This window comes from Rhodotorula paludigena, assembly GCF_050403205.1.
Source record: "Rhodotorula paludigena JCM10292 DNA, Rt_paludigena_JCM10292v1_ctg49, whole genome shotgun sequence".
Classification (NCBI taxonomy): Eukaryota; Fungi; Basidiomycota; class Microbotryomycetes; order Sporidiobolales; family Sporidiobolaceae; genus Rhodotorula; species Rhodotorula paludigena.
In genome coordinates, this window is record NW_027481409.1 from 55,522 (window position 1) to 70,158 (window position 14,637).

Below are 14,637 nucleotides of genomic sequence, written 5' to 3' on the forward strand. Positions count from 1 at the left end.
GTGCGGAGCTCTGGACTGAGTTGTAGCAGCGAGTAGTCGAGGGGAATACAACTGGAGCAAGAGTAGGGCAAACGTATTCGGTTGTATTCGCATTGTGTTTGCATGGGCGAGCAAGTGTATTCCCCTCTCATCCGCCGCACTCTCTCCTTCAACAAGCTGGCCCCGCACCTTGGACGCGCGCAGGGATGGCGCGCTTTGGCCTGGTCGACTCGGACGACGAGTCTGCCCGCTCGGCCTCGTCGTCGCGCAGCCCCGCGCACTCGCCCGGCCCCGACGACGCTTCCTTCACCTCGCACACCTCCGACGAGCTCGACGAGCCTGACGACGACGATGAGGATGCGCCGCCACGAGAGTCTCTCCAGGACGACTCGATGGACGCAGACTCGCAGCTGAGCGCAGGCGAAGACGACGACCGAGACGCTTCCTTCGACGACGATGAGCAGGACGACGACGAGCGGACAGCGCGCAGCGAGTCGGTCCTGTCGCGCAGGAGCCGCTCGTACTCGACCCAGGCAGGCGACGCCGACCTCTCGCTCAACTCGGGCTCGCCCTCGCCGCGGGCCCCTTCGCGCCGCCTCCTCCGCCCGCTCGCGTCCTCGTCGACCCCGCAGCCCCGCCCGCCGAGGCAGCCCGCATGGTCCGCGGCCCAGCAGGGCAAGCGCACCGCCGGGCTCGAGGCAAAGCGCGTCGCCGTCATGCAGGCCAGCTTCTTTGGCCAGGGCGCCGCCCTCGACCAGATGGACGACGACGACGAGCGCGACCGCGACGCAGAGCGGGCACGCGAGCAGCGTGAAGCAAAGCGCCGCACAGTCGAAAAGGGGCTCGCGAGTCGAACCGATGCCGGGGTTCCCGTGCGTACGCTCGACACCTCTGCACGACCTCGCTGACCCGCTCCTCTTCAGGCACAACCTGCGGCAGCAGCAGCAGCAGCGCCTCCTCCTGCACCTCTGCCCGCTATCGACCCTGCGCCATTCCGCCCGCACCGCACCTACGAGCGAGTCCCGCTTGCATCGTCAGTCACGACCGGCCGCGAGGGCAACCTCGTCGACGCCGGGCTGTCGCTTGGCCGGAGCTTCCGCGTGGGGTGGGGCCCGAATGGCGAGTTGGTCAGCCTCAAGGGCGTGTACGGGTCGAAGAAGGGCAAGGAAGCGAGCGACTCGCTTCAGGTCGAGCGACTGCAGCTTCTTTCGGTGCGTTCAGCTGTCTCCGGCTTATGTTACTTTGCGCTCACGCCAATGCGCACAGTCAAACGACTCGGCGAGCGCCGTCCGCCTTCTCAAGCTCCAGCTGGCGCACACCGAGATCTTCCCTCCCTCTGACGACGCCTCCGCCCCCGCCCCGCTTGCCGCCCCCTCGTCCGCCCTCCGCTTCTCCCACTTTGTCGACCTTTTCTCCTCGCCCTCGTCTTCCTCCGACACCTCGACTTCTACTTCCGCCTACGAGGCGCAGCTGTTCATGCTTGCCTCGGTGCTGTTTGACGAGGTGCCCAACCTTGCCCTTCCGACCGATGAAGCTCTCACGCCCCAGCAGGCCGAGTACATCACGATTCTGCGGCGACGGGCGCAGCTCTCAGCCTGGCTCGAAGCCTCGGTCCGCACCGACGTCGAAGCGGCGCTGCGCTCCCTCCCTCCGACGTCGTCCACCTCATCCGGCGCAGCGCGCATCTTTGCCCTCCTGACGGGCCACCAAATCCCGCGCGCTTGCACCGCCGCGCTCGAGTCGTCCAACCTGCGCCTCGCGACGCTCCTCTCGCAGGCCGGGTCAGCGACGGCCTTCCCTCCCGACGAGGCGTTCCAAGCCGACCTGTTCCTCCAGCTGTCCAAGTGGCGCGAGTATGGTGTCGACGGCGCAAGCTTTGTCGACCCGGCCTACCGCCGCGTCCTCGAGCTCCTCAGCGGCAACCTCGGCGTCTCGGCCGGGCGCGCGGCCAAGCCGGGCGAAGAGTCCGACCGCGTCGACGAGATGCACATCCTGCAGGACCTCGGGTGGAAGCAGGCGCTCGCCATGGGCCTGTGGTACGCCGGCGACGCACCGAGCCCGCAGCAGCGCGACGCGGGTGTCGCCGATGCCGTCAAGCGGTACGAGGCGGCGTTCGCGGCCGACGCGCGCGTCGCCCCGCCCACGCCGGCGTACCTCCTCCCCGGCTCTCCTCCCGCCGAGAAGACCGAGGGACAGCAAACGTGGTCCGCCCTCCCGAGCGAGCGTACCGCGCCGCCGCGCGACCCGGCGTTCCACCTCCTCAAGCTGTTTACGTCGCCGACGCACGCGCTCGAGCTCGCGCTCGCGCCGCGCAACTTTGGCCCCTCGCCGCTCGACTACCGCCTGCCGTGGCACCTGTACCTGATGCTCTCGCGCGTGCTCCGGCGGCGCGACTGGGAGGACCGCGTCGAGCTGGACCGCGGCGCGCGCGAGGGCGGCGATGAGCGGATGCGAGCGGGCGACGACGAGGGCGAGAGGGAGGGCAACTCGGTCCGCGCGGATCAGGTCACGGTTGCATATGCGATGCAGCTCGAGCAGCTGGGGCTGTGGGAGTGGGCCGCGTTCGTGCTCCTGCACGTCGAGCTCGAGACCTGGTGCGTCTGACAGCGACGGTCATAGTCGTGCGAGCATAGCTGACTGTCGGAGTCTGACATGTTTCGCGCACAGCCGCGTCAAGGCGATTCAGGAGCTCCTAGCGCGCCATGTCGACGCGCTCGAGAGCGAGGAGCAGGGCGACCTCGACAAGGTCGACTTCCTCGTCGAGACGCTCAAGGTTCCGCGCGTGTGGCTCGACTCGGCACTGGTGCGTTGACGTTGGTCCAGTGCATCCCGGGTCCAGCCGTTAATCTGTCTGTCCCGCAGGCGGATCGCGCCTTGTCGGACCCTCTCTCTCGGTTCCGCGCCTACGAGCTCCTCCTCTCTGCGCAACGCCCCGCCGAAGCGCACTTCATCGCGACGACCGAACTCGTGCCCGAAGCCATCGTCCGCAATGACGGGCAGCTCGTCAAGCGCCTCCTTTCGCCCTTCCTCCTCGATCGCTCGCTCGCCATCAGCCCCGCGACGGCCTCGTCTCTGCACGGCACGGTCGAGGGCTGGGAGACGGGCGGCAAGGTCTACCTCCTGTACCTCGCGACCCTCTCGGGCGCGTCGGCCGCGCTCTCGTCCGACCACCCCGCTGCGGCGCCCGCCCTGGCGGACGACCTCGTGCGCCTCGTCGCGCAGACGGTCGCGGCCGTGCAGGCCTTCTCGAAGCGCACGGGCGAGGAACCGCGCACGAGGAAGAACCGCATGCTCCGCCTCGCGTGCGAGGAGATGCTCGCCAAGCTGGTCGTGCTCGCAAAGGCGAGCGCCGGGACGGGCTCGGGTGTCAAAGTGCGTCATTCCGTTTGTCGTGCTTCTCGTCGTGCTTCGTGAAAGGGGACTCGAGGCTCACTGCGCATGTTAATCGCACGAACAGGCCCTCGAGCGCGTGCAGCCCTCGACGCTAGCCGAGTCGGACCGCGCGACCTGGATCCAGGGCGCGAACCGCTCGTTCTGGGAGCAGAGCGTCGGCAAGGCGCTCGCGGCGTAGCATAGCATTCGTGGCGGAAATGTACCCTGGTCGCGAATAGAGCACTGCGCTTGATCGTGAGCTGATTGTGAGAGCGCGGCCGAGTCAGTCGTTGTCTCGGCCTGTCAGGCAGATGGAACTGCCGCGAGCATGGACAGAGGCGCGCTGGCGTAGCAGATGCGTTCCGCCGGAAACGGCTCGAGAGGGCGGTGCACCGCTTCCGCGCCAACCTCACGCGCTTCCTTCGCTCGATTGCTCGTGCGTTTGCTGTCCAGAGCTGCATTCATTTCGACAACACTCGCATAGACGTCGCGCCCTACGCAATTGCCGCGATGAGCGGCTTCGGAGGCTTCGCTCACTTCCCTCAACATGCGGCTTCCTCGACCGACCGCACGCCGTTCGTGCCCGTGCGCAAGCACAACTTGAGTATGAGCCCTCCACCGAGCCCTGTGCCCTCGGCCCAGCAGTCCCGCCTGACGAGGAGCGCGGCAAAGGCGCATCTCTCGAGCGTCCCCTCCTCGGCACCGGCCCCTGCTCCTCTCGGCCCGAGTACGGCGCACAACGTCCCCGCCCCGTCCCTCGCGCCACCTATCAAGCTTGGCCGACCCGCATCCCCCGCGCCAACCGACCTCTTCACCCCGTCGTCTCCTCTCCCTCCACCGACAACCGCACCTCGCATCCGCGCCAAACTCACCCCGGCTGCTTCTCCGCGCCGCAAGGCCCTCCCAGGCGCAGAGCGGGCCGATGTGCCCCTAGCATCCGCGCAGCCCGCCTTCAGCCCCGTCAAGAGGGCCCCACCGCCCGTTGCCGCTCCGCCATCAAGCGGATTTGGCGCGTTCGGGGCGTTTCCCAAGGTTGCGGCAGCAGCGGCGACCGAGGACTGGGAAGTTGGAGCGTTGAGGGGCGGGATGGCCGGGCTCGGGCTGTCGAGCGTTGTTGAGGGAGAAGACCGGGAGCGAAGAAGCAGGAGGGGAGGAAGGGACAACGTCCTTGTCTGTGTTCGGTGCGCAGATCCGCCTTGCGCTCCTCAGTTACAGTGCTGACCGTCGAATCTCAACAGGGTGCGACCACCTGCGGCTAAGCTTGCTGCTGCGCATCAGGCTGTCGACGAGGTCGCGTGGGACGTCGATGAGGCCAATGGCCGATTGGTGCAGTACACAGGCGGGCCTGAGTACACGTTCGGTGCGTGCATTGCTTCACTGTTCACGCGGAGTAGAGCAGCCCCTCACCGGACAGATGCGCAGACTCGGTCGTGACCGGATCGCGCAACGAAGAGGTGTACAACGAGGTTGGGCGCGACCTCGTCGGCGCTGCGATGGAGGGCTACGATGCTGTCATCTTCGCTTACGGTCAGACCGCGTCGGGGAAGACGTTCGTCCTTGTGCGCATCGCTTTCCCTCTGCAACGCGTCGTTGCGCCAAGCTGAAGTGCCCCGTGCGACCCACAGTCTGGCAACGACCATAACCCGGGCATCATCCCGCAAGCCGTCTCCGACATCTTCACCTTCATTCGCGACGTGCGTACTGCCATTTCGCATTCGGACCCTGAGTCGGCGAAGCGAGCGAACGGGCGAAGTCTAACACTCGTCGGCGTCGCAGCATCCCGAGAAGGAGTTCCTGCTCCGCGCATCATACCTCGAGATCTACAACGAGACGCTCAAGGACCTGCTCGACCCGACTGCTGGCCCGGTCAAGGTCCGGCAGGACGAGAAGGTCAGTCCTCGCCCTTCTCTCTCATCTGCCGGAATAATCCTGGACCGAACGATCCTTCGTACGCGCAGAAACGGTTTTTCGTCCACCCATTGCGTGAAGAAGTCGTCACGAGTGAAGCGCAGGTCGCGGCGCTCCTGGCGCGCGGTGCCGAGAACCGCCATGTCGGGCAGACCGACTTCAACGAGCGGAGCTCGCGCTCGCACAGCGTCTTCCAGATGGTGCGTTTCCGTCTGCTTGCAACGTGCGTGCCCGGCTAATCGCTCCATTCTCCAGACCATCGAGTCGCGCGACGATCCCTTGTCCTCTTCCTCGTCGTTCATTTCCGAGCCCTCGACGCCGCGTCGAATGCAGACGCCCAACACGCCACGTCTCGCGCCTGGGACGGACGGTGTCGTGCGCATGAGCAAGCTGAGCTTGATCGACCTGGCGGGAAGCGAGCAGGCGACGAGCCAGATGGAGCGGCGGTCCGAGGGCGCCTTCATCAACAAGAGGTGCGCGGCATGTCTAGCGAGATATTCAGACGAGCGCCAGCTGACGAGACGAGGTCGCAGTCTGCTTACGCTCGAGAAGGTCATCGCGTCGCTCACGAGCGAAGCCAAGCAGAAGTGCGCTTCCCTGTCTCTCACCCTCTCGACACAACTGACCTGACACCCGTCACGAACAGGCCACACGTTCCGTACCGCGACTCGAAGCTCACGCAGATCCTGCAACCCTCTCTTTCGGGCGACGCCCGCGTTGCCGTCATCGCCACGATGAACCCCTCGCCGGCGGCAATCGAGGAGACCAAGTCGACACTCAAGGTCTGTCAGTTTTTTCGCAGCCAGTGGGACCGGAATTGACTGGTCGAGCGTTCTGCAGTTTGCTCAACGCGTCAAGAAGGTCGTGCTCAAGGCGGTTCAGCACGAGGTGGTTGACGACAAGGCTCTCATCACCAAGTACCGCTCGCATGTACGTTCTCGTTGCCTCTTTCGTACAGTCACGTTCGCTTCTGATCTTCTCTCCGCGAACAGATCGCCATGCTCGAGGCGCAGCTCAAGTCGACCATGGCGACTGCGCCGAACACGCCTTCGCAAGCCGACCTCGTCGCAGACCAGAGCCGGGTAGGCCCAACACCTTGCGTGTCGTCCCCAATCGGTGCTGACGAGCTTCACTCTACAGCAGAAGAAGCAGGCGGAGCGCGTGCAGGATCTCGAGCGCCAGGTCGAAGAGTTCCGCTCGCTGTTCCTGACAAGCCAGAACATCGAGAAACGGCGCCTGAGCGTGCGTTATGGGGTCCACTCGCGGTACACGCCTCGATACTGACTGTGCACGTTCGCAGGCCCTGCCACCACGACCAGTCTCTCCGATGAAGATGGCTCACTCTGCTTCGCCTTCCGAGATGGATGAGACATTGCAAGACCAGCTCCTCGATGCGCAAGATGAGATTTCGAGCTTGCGCGAGGAGCGCGACGCGTTGTCCGCCCGCATCGCCCAACTCGAGTCGGAGCGGCTCTCCACACTCCAGGCCGACGCGAGCGCCTCTTCATCCGACAAGGACGCACGCATCCTCGAGCTCACCAAGGAGAACCAGGAGCTTCTCGTCATCGCCAAGAACGCGGATGTCGAGGGCGAGCTGCGTCGTCAGGAACGGAAGTTCGAGCGTGCGCTCGAGAAACATAGGGTGTACCAGGAGGGACTCGAGGCGACGCTGGAGCAGGAGCGCAAGGTGCGTCGCAAACGATCCCATCAGCTTGATCCCGGATCGTGCGTGTGCTCATGCCGCATATGAATCGTCACTCAGCGCGTCGCACAATTCGAGAGGTTCATCCTGCAGCACATGGTCCAGCAGACCGACCTTCTCAGCGGACGTCGCCGCTCCTCGGTTGCTCTTTCGCACTCGGCCTCCGTTGCCGGCTTCCAGCCGCTCATGGCCGAGACGGCCGACCTCAACGCGATCTCGCCGGACTTTGTAGAGCTCGACGACCTCCAGGTGCGCGAGATCACCAGCGCTTGATCAGCCGCCCGCACGTATAAGGTCGAGCTGACCTCGAATTTCTTGGTGTTGTTGCAGTTCTCCAAGGCCGGCATGGAAACGATCAAGCGCTCCGGCTCGCGTCTCTTCGGCTGAGATCTTCAGTCCCTCGTGCCCGTTTTGCTGCAGTCTTCACTCTCCGTAGAAGTTGTCTCTTGCATGTTGTGATTTAGTCCGCAGTCTCCAAGCGCGACTCGTGACAGGAAGCCTTTCATGGGAACGTCTACTGTGCCTGTAAGACCGCCGCGAGCGTCTTTCCCAGCGTCCCTGCGCGAATCTCCGCCAACTCATCTCCACCGAATTGCCGTCGCTCCTCGCTGTCAAAGTCATCCGGCGACACTACGGGTCCGTCTGTCTTCAGCTCTTCCAGCGCCGTCCTTGCCGGCATCCGTCCCGATGCCGAGATGACCAGCATCCCTGCAAGCACCCGCGCAAGCGCCAAGGACTGCTCAAGATGCGGCAGATGCGAGGCAAGAGGCGTCGGTGGAAAGGGCGCGAAGGTGAAGCGCGCAAAATTCGGCAGAGAGGCCGATTCCTGCAAGAGCCTCGACGTGAGACCGAGGACTTCGGCAGAGAGAGGATTATGCTCACAGGCCACGTCTCGCTCGTCGGCGTTCCCAGTACGCGAAAGATGCTGGCGGCGAGGAGAAAGTCGCTCGCGCCGCCGTCGAAAAGCGTCTTCCGCTGCAGCGTCGGCTCAGGCGGCGGGGTTGCGCACTGCCGATAGTATCGCTCGAACTCGTCTTCTGAGTCGGGAGAGGGCGGGACTGGCAGCTCGAGCGCCGTGAAGAATTCGCTGAGCGTGGCACCGAGCGCCCAGAGGTCGAGGGCGAACGGGTCGTAGTCGCGAGAGGCGAAGACCAGCTCTGGCGCGCGGTAGGAGCTGCAGGTCGACAGATCCAGCATGAACAGCGTGGCCACCACGTGCGGTTACATGTGTGAACGCACCCAGTGCCGACCGCGTGGTGCATTTCGCCCGTAGGTTCGTCCTCCCTTTCGATAGCAATGCCAAAATCGATGATGACAGCGCGCCCGCCGTCGCTGATGACGACATTGTTCGGGTTGAGATCGCGGTGCGCGACTCCGTGAGCATGAATGTAGTCGACAGCTGAGACGAGTTGAAAGGCGAGAGATTGCGATACGATACAGAATGCGTCTCGCTCGCCGTCGAGGCTAAAGCTGGGCGAGAACAGGAGAGTGCGCAAAGTGTGCGGGTAGAAGGGCGTGAAGAGCGTGATGCGGGTCGAGAAGGATGTAGGCGATGGATCGGACTGGTACGCGTTCAGGAGAGAGAGCGTCTGTGACCCGCGCGCTGGCAGTCAGTCATAGAGCCAGAACAGACGCGCAATCATGACGCACATCCGGGTGATCTAGCTTTGCGAGGAGTTGAGCCTCTCTTCGCGGATTGCGAGGTACCCGTGAGGCATCGTCTGCTGTTGACTTGACAGCGACGACGCCAAAGCTGCCACCTCTAAGCCTCTCAAGCGCTGCGCCACTGCTCAGGCTCGCTATGAAGATGGGCCGACCATCGCACGGCCGGATTGACGACGGGTTGATCCCGACTGCCTTGCCTTGCAGCGTCCCGGCGGCGAGAAGGGTCGGCGGCGAATCCTGATTGTAGTCTGGCGTTGTTGCCATGGAATGCCCACAGCCAGTCTGTGCCAGATTGCGAGCTCGCGAAGCTGTGAGGCGTTCGAGGTCAGTACACTCGTTCCAACAAACGCCACGAGCTCCAGGAGCATAGGCTCGATGATCAGACTTATGCAATTTGTACAAGACCTTTGTCTTACCGGCGAGTGGAGTGCTGAGTCTGTAAAGCCCGGAAACAGCCTCGAACTGATGAAGCGAAGCGCGAGTCTAGAAGCACCTCTGCGGAGGCCCTGTGCGTCCGCAGGCAGTGATTGAGAGTCGAAGAGTCACGCCCTATCACAAATCGAGCAGATCGGCGACGAGCTACTGCGATTGTCGAGGAGAAGCACGACTTGAGCAAGACACTGCGCAATTCGCGGTCTCACAACGGCGCTCAGTCTGGCTAAAACCGGCATAAGGGCTTAAAAAACACGTCGGTAAGGACAGCTGGGGTCATTTAGCTTGATCCAGTCGACCAAAAAACCACTTCCGCGCGGGGCGACATGTGACATGGCAGACTGGCTACGACAGGAATGACAGCACAACATTCAGTACCAGAGTCCGCCAAGCCCAGAGTACAGCTCATTGAGCTGCGGCACATAGTGCGCCGCCTCTGCCTGGATTTCTTCGACGTGCATCTGGAGCCTCACACCGTTCTTGTCGCACGCCTGCTGCCCCCACTGGCGCACGAGTTCCTCCTTATCCTCGTCGTCTTCGTTGTCTTTGCGCATTTGGACTCGGAGGATCAGCTCCTCGAGGCTGTCGGGAAGCACAAGAGGTGTGCCCGTATCGTGATGGTTGTACTTGTAGGGCTCGTAGATCACGCCGAGAGCGAGCCGGCGCACAGAGGCTGGGAGTGTGTTGACACAGGAAGTCGGAAGGGCAGAGACAGACCCCCACTCAAAGGATTGCACCGAGGGGAATTGCCGTGCGAAGTTGACGTCCTGCCTTCGCTCGGGAGCCTTGCAAGAGCGGAAGACGAGGGTGGAGAGGTGTGGAAGAGGGGCGAGGTGGAGCGCTCCGAAGCAAGCATCGAAAGACAGGAATGCAAGTCGGTCGGCGATGCCGGCGAAGGACGCTCCGCGCTCGAATTCGATGCCAATCAGGTGCAGCCGCGTGAGCTCTGCGTTGATCAAAGGACGTCAGCGGTGGAGACTACGACTCAGGGCAAGAGCAGGTGACGCACTCGACAGCTTGGACAATGTTGCGAAGGATCCGCCGCCATAGTTGATCCACGCTTCTTCGACCTGGGGGCACTTGCCGACAAGCAAGTCGAGTGCTCGAGCCTCCTTTGGCATTGGACGCATGGGCAACTCCAGCCACAGCGATCGCACGGGCCTGCCGAGCACCTCCTCCGCCTTCGTGATGCGGCGCTCGAGCTTGCGTGTTGAGATAGCGCCGTAGCCAGACACATTGAGCCACATCGGCTCCCACATGAGCCGCCGAGCTGACCTCGTCCATGTCGGGTGCACGAGCGCGAGCGTTCGGGCCGTCTGGATGCGGTTCTCTGCCCAAGTCGAGCCGCTGGGCGGTGGTACAGCGAACTCGAGAACCAGAGCTTGCAGCTCCGCAGGCAGGCGGTCGAACATCCTCGTTGAGCGTGCAACGACCGATCAACCCGCGGGAAGGTTGAGCGGAGAGGACGAGAGCGAGAGAGGCGCGACTTCGGAGCAGCCAACGTGATTTCCGCGGACCAAGTCGTGTCGAAAAGCGTGTTAAAATGCAACAACGGGAATGCGACTTCTATGATGCGAGTACTGCTAGGCAAAAGACGGGGCGGGCGGGCATATAACGACAGCAAGCAAACAGAACCTTCGTCGACCTCCTCCTCCTCAGACGGCGACCGCCTGCCGCGCCCTCGCCGCCTTGGCCAGCAGACTGCACCCGTGCGCCTCGCTCACGCGGCACTCCCTCCCGCAGTACGTCCCCTTGCACGTGCGGCACGTGGGAAAATTCAATCCGCGCCGTCCGCATGCACCGCACGTCGTCTTGAGCCCGACGCGCGAGCGGCGCTCGAGCTCGAGCAGGAGCGGGTCGATCGCGACGGCCTGGCCGGATGCTGCGGTCGAGCTGGGGTTGCGGGCCGACGCCGAGTGGCGGCGGCGGCGGCGGTGAGAGCGGGGAGACGGCGGTGCGAGGTGTCCGTCGGCGGTCGTCTCGTGTGTCGAAGAAGATAGCGGCGAGGAAGAAGGTTCGCGAGACCGGCGCGAGCGCGAGCGTTCCCGCGAGGGCGCGAGCGAAGTCGGGTCATTCAGAAGGAACGAGCGCTGGCTCTTCACGCCGCTTCTGGGTGCATCGAGCGCGAGCGAGGTGCGCAAGCGGTCCGCCTGCGTTTGTGGCTGGTCGACGCTGTCCAGCGTGCGCGCCGAGGTCGAGGGTGACTTATCCGCGTCCACGCCGTCCGCGGACACAACAAAGCGGTTCCCGTCCTGGTCGACGTAGACGGCGCCCTCGACCTCCTCTTCGTCGCGAAACTCGCCTTCGCCCCAGTAGTACACGACCTCCTCGGCCGCAGAGTTGTGCCGCTCGAGCGCCTCGCGCAGCTGCTTTTCTGCCGTCGGGCTCGTCCGCTCGAGTCGGCTCCCAATCGCCTCGCGCACCTCGCCGAGCGAGCGCGGGAGGTCTGGCAGCTTTACGCCGCCGCTCAGCGAGCGCGGGAGCCGGTCCTGCGTCGAGGTCCAGAAGCGCGACAGCCACGTCTTGGGTTGCCCTTCGCCGCCATCACGCGAGTCTGCCGCACCCGGAAGCGCGCGCTCGGGGAGCGCAGGCATGGACGCGCGCATGTCGAGCGGGCCCGACTCCTCCGGCTCGACCATCCGGCCTTTGCCCTTGCCGAGGACGCGCCTGCTGCGCTCGCTAAAGTCGGGCGGCGCAGTGCACACGCTCGCCGAGCTCGAGACGCGCTTGAGCCGCCCGGTGAGGTAGCGCTGCAAGGGGTCGTGCTTGAAGTGCGAGAGGACCGAGGTCGTCGAGCGGTTCGAGACGATCGAGCGCGTCGAGGTGATGCGCGGGAGTACAGACGACGAGCTGCCGGGCGCGACGAGTGGCATGAGCGAGGCGGTCGATGAGGATGGGAGAGGAGATGGCGGAGAGCGGCGGGAGCGCAACGAGCGGATCGAGGCGGGGCGGGTGAGGTCAGGGTAGAAGGGCTTGTTCTCCGAGTCGACGGGCGGCGTCTCGGGCGGAGAGGGATACTGCTGCGAGGCGAGCAAGTGCGAGGTGCTGGGAGCCGGCCCGGCGAGGAGTGAAGACGAAGTAGCGGTGGTGTCGACGAGCAGCTCGCGCGGCGGCGAGAGCGCGAAAGGAGGAGACGAAGCGGCCTCAGCAGGCAGCGCAGCCTCGTCTACCGCAATCGCTACCGGTGACGAACGCGCCGACGCGGCATCCTCGTCCGCCTCGTCGAGCTCGGCGCCCGCAAAGTGGAATTTGGCAGGCGTGGTCGACGCGCGCGGCGTCGGGTCGCCGAGCGAGCCTGCCGAGCCAGAAGACCCGAGGGGCGCCACCGTCGGGCGGATCGTCACGGCAGACGAGGCCATGTCGCCCGCATGCTCGGGCGGGCTGCCGACGACCGACTCGCTTGTGTGCGAGCGGGCGCTGCTCGACAGCTGCGGCTGGGCGCGCGGGCGCTTCTTCGCGAGGCGCCACGGCTCGTCTGCGCCGAGGTCCTGGTGGTGCAGCGCCTCGAGGCGTCGCTGCGTGCGCTCGACGAGCTCGTCACCCTCTTTGATCCCGATCCCACCGAGAGGTGCGAATGGCGCTGCGAGCGCGACGATGGTCGACCAGTACTGCTCTGCGATCGCGCGAGGCTCGTCCTGGAGGGCGCGCGAGGCGAGCTGGCTCTTGTCGCTCGCAGGAGGCGAAGAGGCGGAAAAGGGGGGCTGCAGCGCCCAAGCTTGCACGGCCAGCACGTAGAGCGCGTGGATGGCGAGCGTCGTCCTGACCTTGCGCACAGGGCTCGCCAGCGATTCGTCGGGACCTGCGGCGGTAGCGCCAAAAGAAAGGGAGGACGAGGGATGGCTGTAGGAGCGGCTTACGGAGGAGGGGCGACGAGTGCGCGACTGCGACTTTGGAGGCGGATCGGAAGGGTCGAGCGGCTTGCTCGCCGTTGCGAGGACGGGACGGATGGTCTCGTGGGCGAGCACGGAGCGCGCAGCGGCAGCGCTTCGCCGCCAGAGCGAGTCGTTGATCTCGTCGTCCGAGTCGGTTGGGGAGGGAAGCTGGGCGTGCTTGCCCGATACCGGTGCAGGTGAATGCAGCACGCCAAAGCGGTGCGAGTCGGTCACCTAAGAACAGGCAGGCCGAACGAAACGTCAGCCCTCTTTGGTCCCGCACGTGCGAGGAGCAACGGAAGCTACGCACGCCAGCCAGTAGATCCAGCGCGCGCTCGAGGTTGAAAAACGGTCCCTCGGCGCCCTCCTCGTCGTCGGATGCGCCCACGTAGCCGCTGGCAGTGACCGACTCGGCCGTGCGGAGCGGCTTGGCGAGCTCGAGGTTGAGACCCCGCAGAAAGAGGTCCGTCGCGCGGAGGGCGTCCGGAGTGCGCTTTGGGGCAGTGTGGTAGAGGTAGCTCGAGCTCTTGCGGGCGGGCAGGGCGGGACGTGTCGCTGGTCGCGGTGGGGCAGGTGCGATCGGCGGGAGCGAGATGTCGGACGACGAGGGCTGGTCGGTGCGCCAGCCGCGCGACAGCAGGCTGCCAGGGCGTGCAGTCAGCGCTCTGCGTGTCTTCGCATACGTCCGTGCAGAGCGAACGCACGCTCCGAGGGTAGCGCATGCGGCCGACGACCCGAGCCCGGCGGCGCGCTCGAGCTTGTCGAGGGCGTCTTGCTGCTTGTGCCCAATCAGGTCCATCTGGGTGTCGTGCAAAGCAGGGCCATACGTGAGCGCGGTCCGAGAATGACGCTGTGCGGGCGGACAGGAGAGAGGGCGGACGCACCTGCGCGAGATAGAGCAGCCCCTCGACGTCGTCATCCTCGTCGTCGTCGTCGTCTAGTGCACACGGAGCGAGCGCATCCGGCGGGCTTGCTGCAGCTGCGGCGACGATGCCCGCCGGGAGCGGAGACGGCGACGGGCCCGCACGTGCAGCGGGCGACGAGGCGGTGCTGCTGGGTGCGGCGAGCATCCGAGGGGCACCGCTAGGTACTCGTCGAACCGATGCAGGGGGAGGAGGCGCAGGGGGCAGAGAGGCGTGCAGGAGAGGAGGACGCGACTACTCGGGCCTTTTGCTCACAGAGGTCGCCACACTTTCGTACCGCTAACCTGAGGGCGGGACCGTGGGAGTGTTCCGCAGCGCAGATCGTGCTGAAATGCCTGTAGGAGTTGCGCGCGGGACTCGGGACTCGGCTGGGGGCCGCTGCGGGGTCCTTCCGCGTGCCTCTCTCTCTGCCGATCACTTCGCGCTTCTTCCCCTTCGCCTGGAGCAGCGCTGCCCCTTTGCGCGTCCTGGAGAGGTCGCTGGGGGTCGAGTGATGAGCTTCCTCTCACCGTGGGCCGCGAGTGCCGGCGTCCTCTGTCCACCTCCCGATGCAGCCGGCCTGCCGCACGTTCGGCGGCTGTCATCGTCCGTCAAATGCTCGCCCCACAAAGCGCCTCGCGTTTGTCGTGCTCAAAACGACCCGCGCGGGCAGCCCCAGACCCGTTCCTCCCGCCGCCCGGCCGACTTTCAAGTGGTGATCCCGCCCCGGCCCGTCTTCTTCATCTCCTCCTTCCCAAATTTCAAACCTACGTCCCAAGCTGGTCTCGCACTCGTTTTATGTGTC

The 14,637-nt window shown here is 65.1% G+C and overlaps 5 protein-coding genes across 5 annotated transcripts; 2 read left to right on the top strand and 3 right to left on the bottom strand.

Annotated features, from left to right (window-relative positions):
* Positions 1-185: 185 nt before the first annotated feature.
* JCM10292_005671 (uncharacterized protein) lies at positions 186-3,550 on the top strand (the record flags this gene model as incomplete). The annotated part of the gene is made up of 6 exons (XM_076651318.1): positions 186-851; positions 903-1,190; positions 1,246-2,573; positions 2,647-2,782; positions 2,842-3,351; positions 3,437-3,550. 6 exons carry the CDS (start codon positions 186-188, stop codon positions 3,548-3,550), a joined length of 3,042 nt encoding a protein of 1,013 aa, XP_076503112.1.
* Positions 3,551-3,861: 311 nt separating this feature from the next.
* Positions 3,862-7,348, top strand: JCM10292_005672 (uncharacterized protein; the record flags this gene model as incomplete). The annotated part of the gene is made up of 15 exons (XM_076651319.1): positions 3,862-4,532; positions 4,590-4,711; positions 4,774-4,910; positions 4,977-5,045; positions 5,128-5,241; positions 5,310-5,459; positions 5,515-5,732; positions 5,793-5,846; positions 5,906-6,041; positions 6,100-6,189; positions 6,252-6,341; positions 6,403-6,501; positions 6,560-6,946; positions 7,022-7,210; positions 7,292-7,348. 15 exons carry the CDS (start codon positions 3,862-3,864, stop codon positions 7,346-7,348), a joined length of 2,583 nt encoding a protein of 860 aa, XP_076503113.1.
* Positions 7,349-7,475: 127 nt separating this feature from the next.
* On the bottom strand, positions 7,476-8,890 carry JCM10292_005673 (uncharacterized protein; the record flags this gene model as incomplete). The annotated part of the gene is made up of 4 exons (XM_076651320.1): positions 7,476-7,787; positions 7,844-8,135; positions 8,201-8,550; positions 8,612-8,890. 4 exons carry the CDS (start codon positions 8,888-8,890, stop codon positions 7,476-7,478), a joined length of 1,233 nt encoding a protein of 410 aa, XP_076503114.1.
* A 539-nt stretch (positions 8,891-9,429) lies between these two features.
* On the bottom strand, positions 9,430-10,470 carry JCM10292_005674 (uncharacterized protein; the record flags this gene model as incomplete). Its single annotated transcript, XM_076651321.1, has 2 exons — positions 9,430-10,004; positions 10,068-10,470. The coding sequence occupies 2 exons, from the start codon at positions 10,468-10,470 to the stop codon at positions 9,430-9,432; spliced, it is 978 nt and encodes a 325-aa protein (XP_076503115.1).
* Positions 10,471-10,713: 243 nt separating this feature from the next.
* Positions 10,714-13,729, bottom strand: JCM10292_005675 (uncharacterized protein; the record flags this gene model as incomplete). The annotated part of the gene is made up of 3 exons (XM_076651322.1): positions 10,714-13,164; positions 13,241-13,571; positions 13,635-13,729. The coding sequence occupies 3 exons, from the start codon at positions 13,727-13,729 to the stop codon at positions 10,714-10,716; spliced, it is 2,877 nt and encodes a 958-aa protein (XP_076503116.1).
* Between the last annotated feature and the right edge of the window lie 908 nt (positions 13,730-14,637).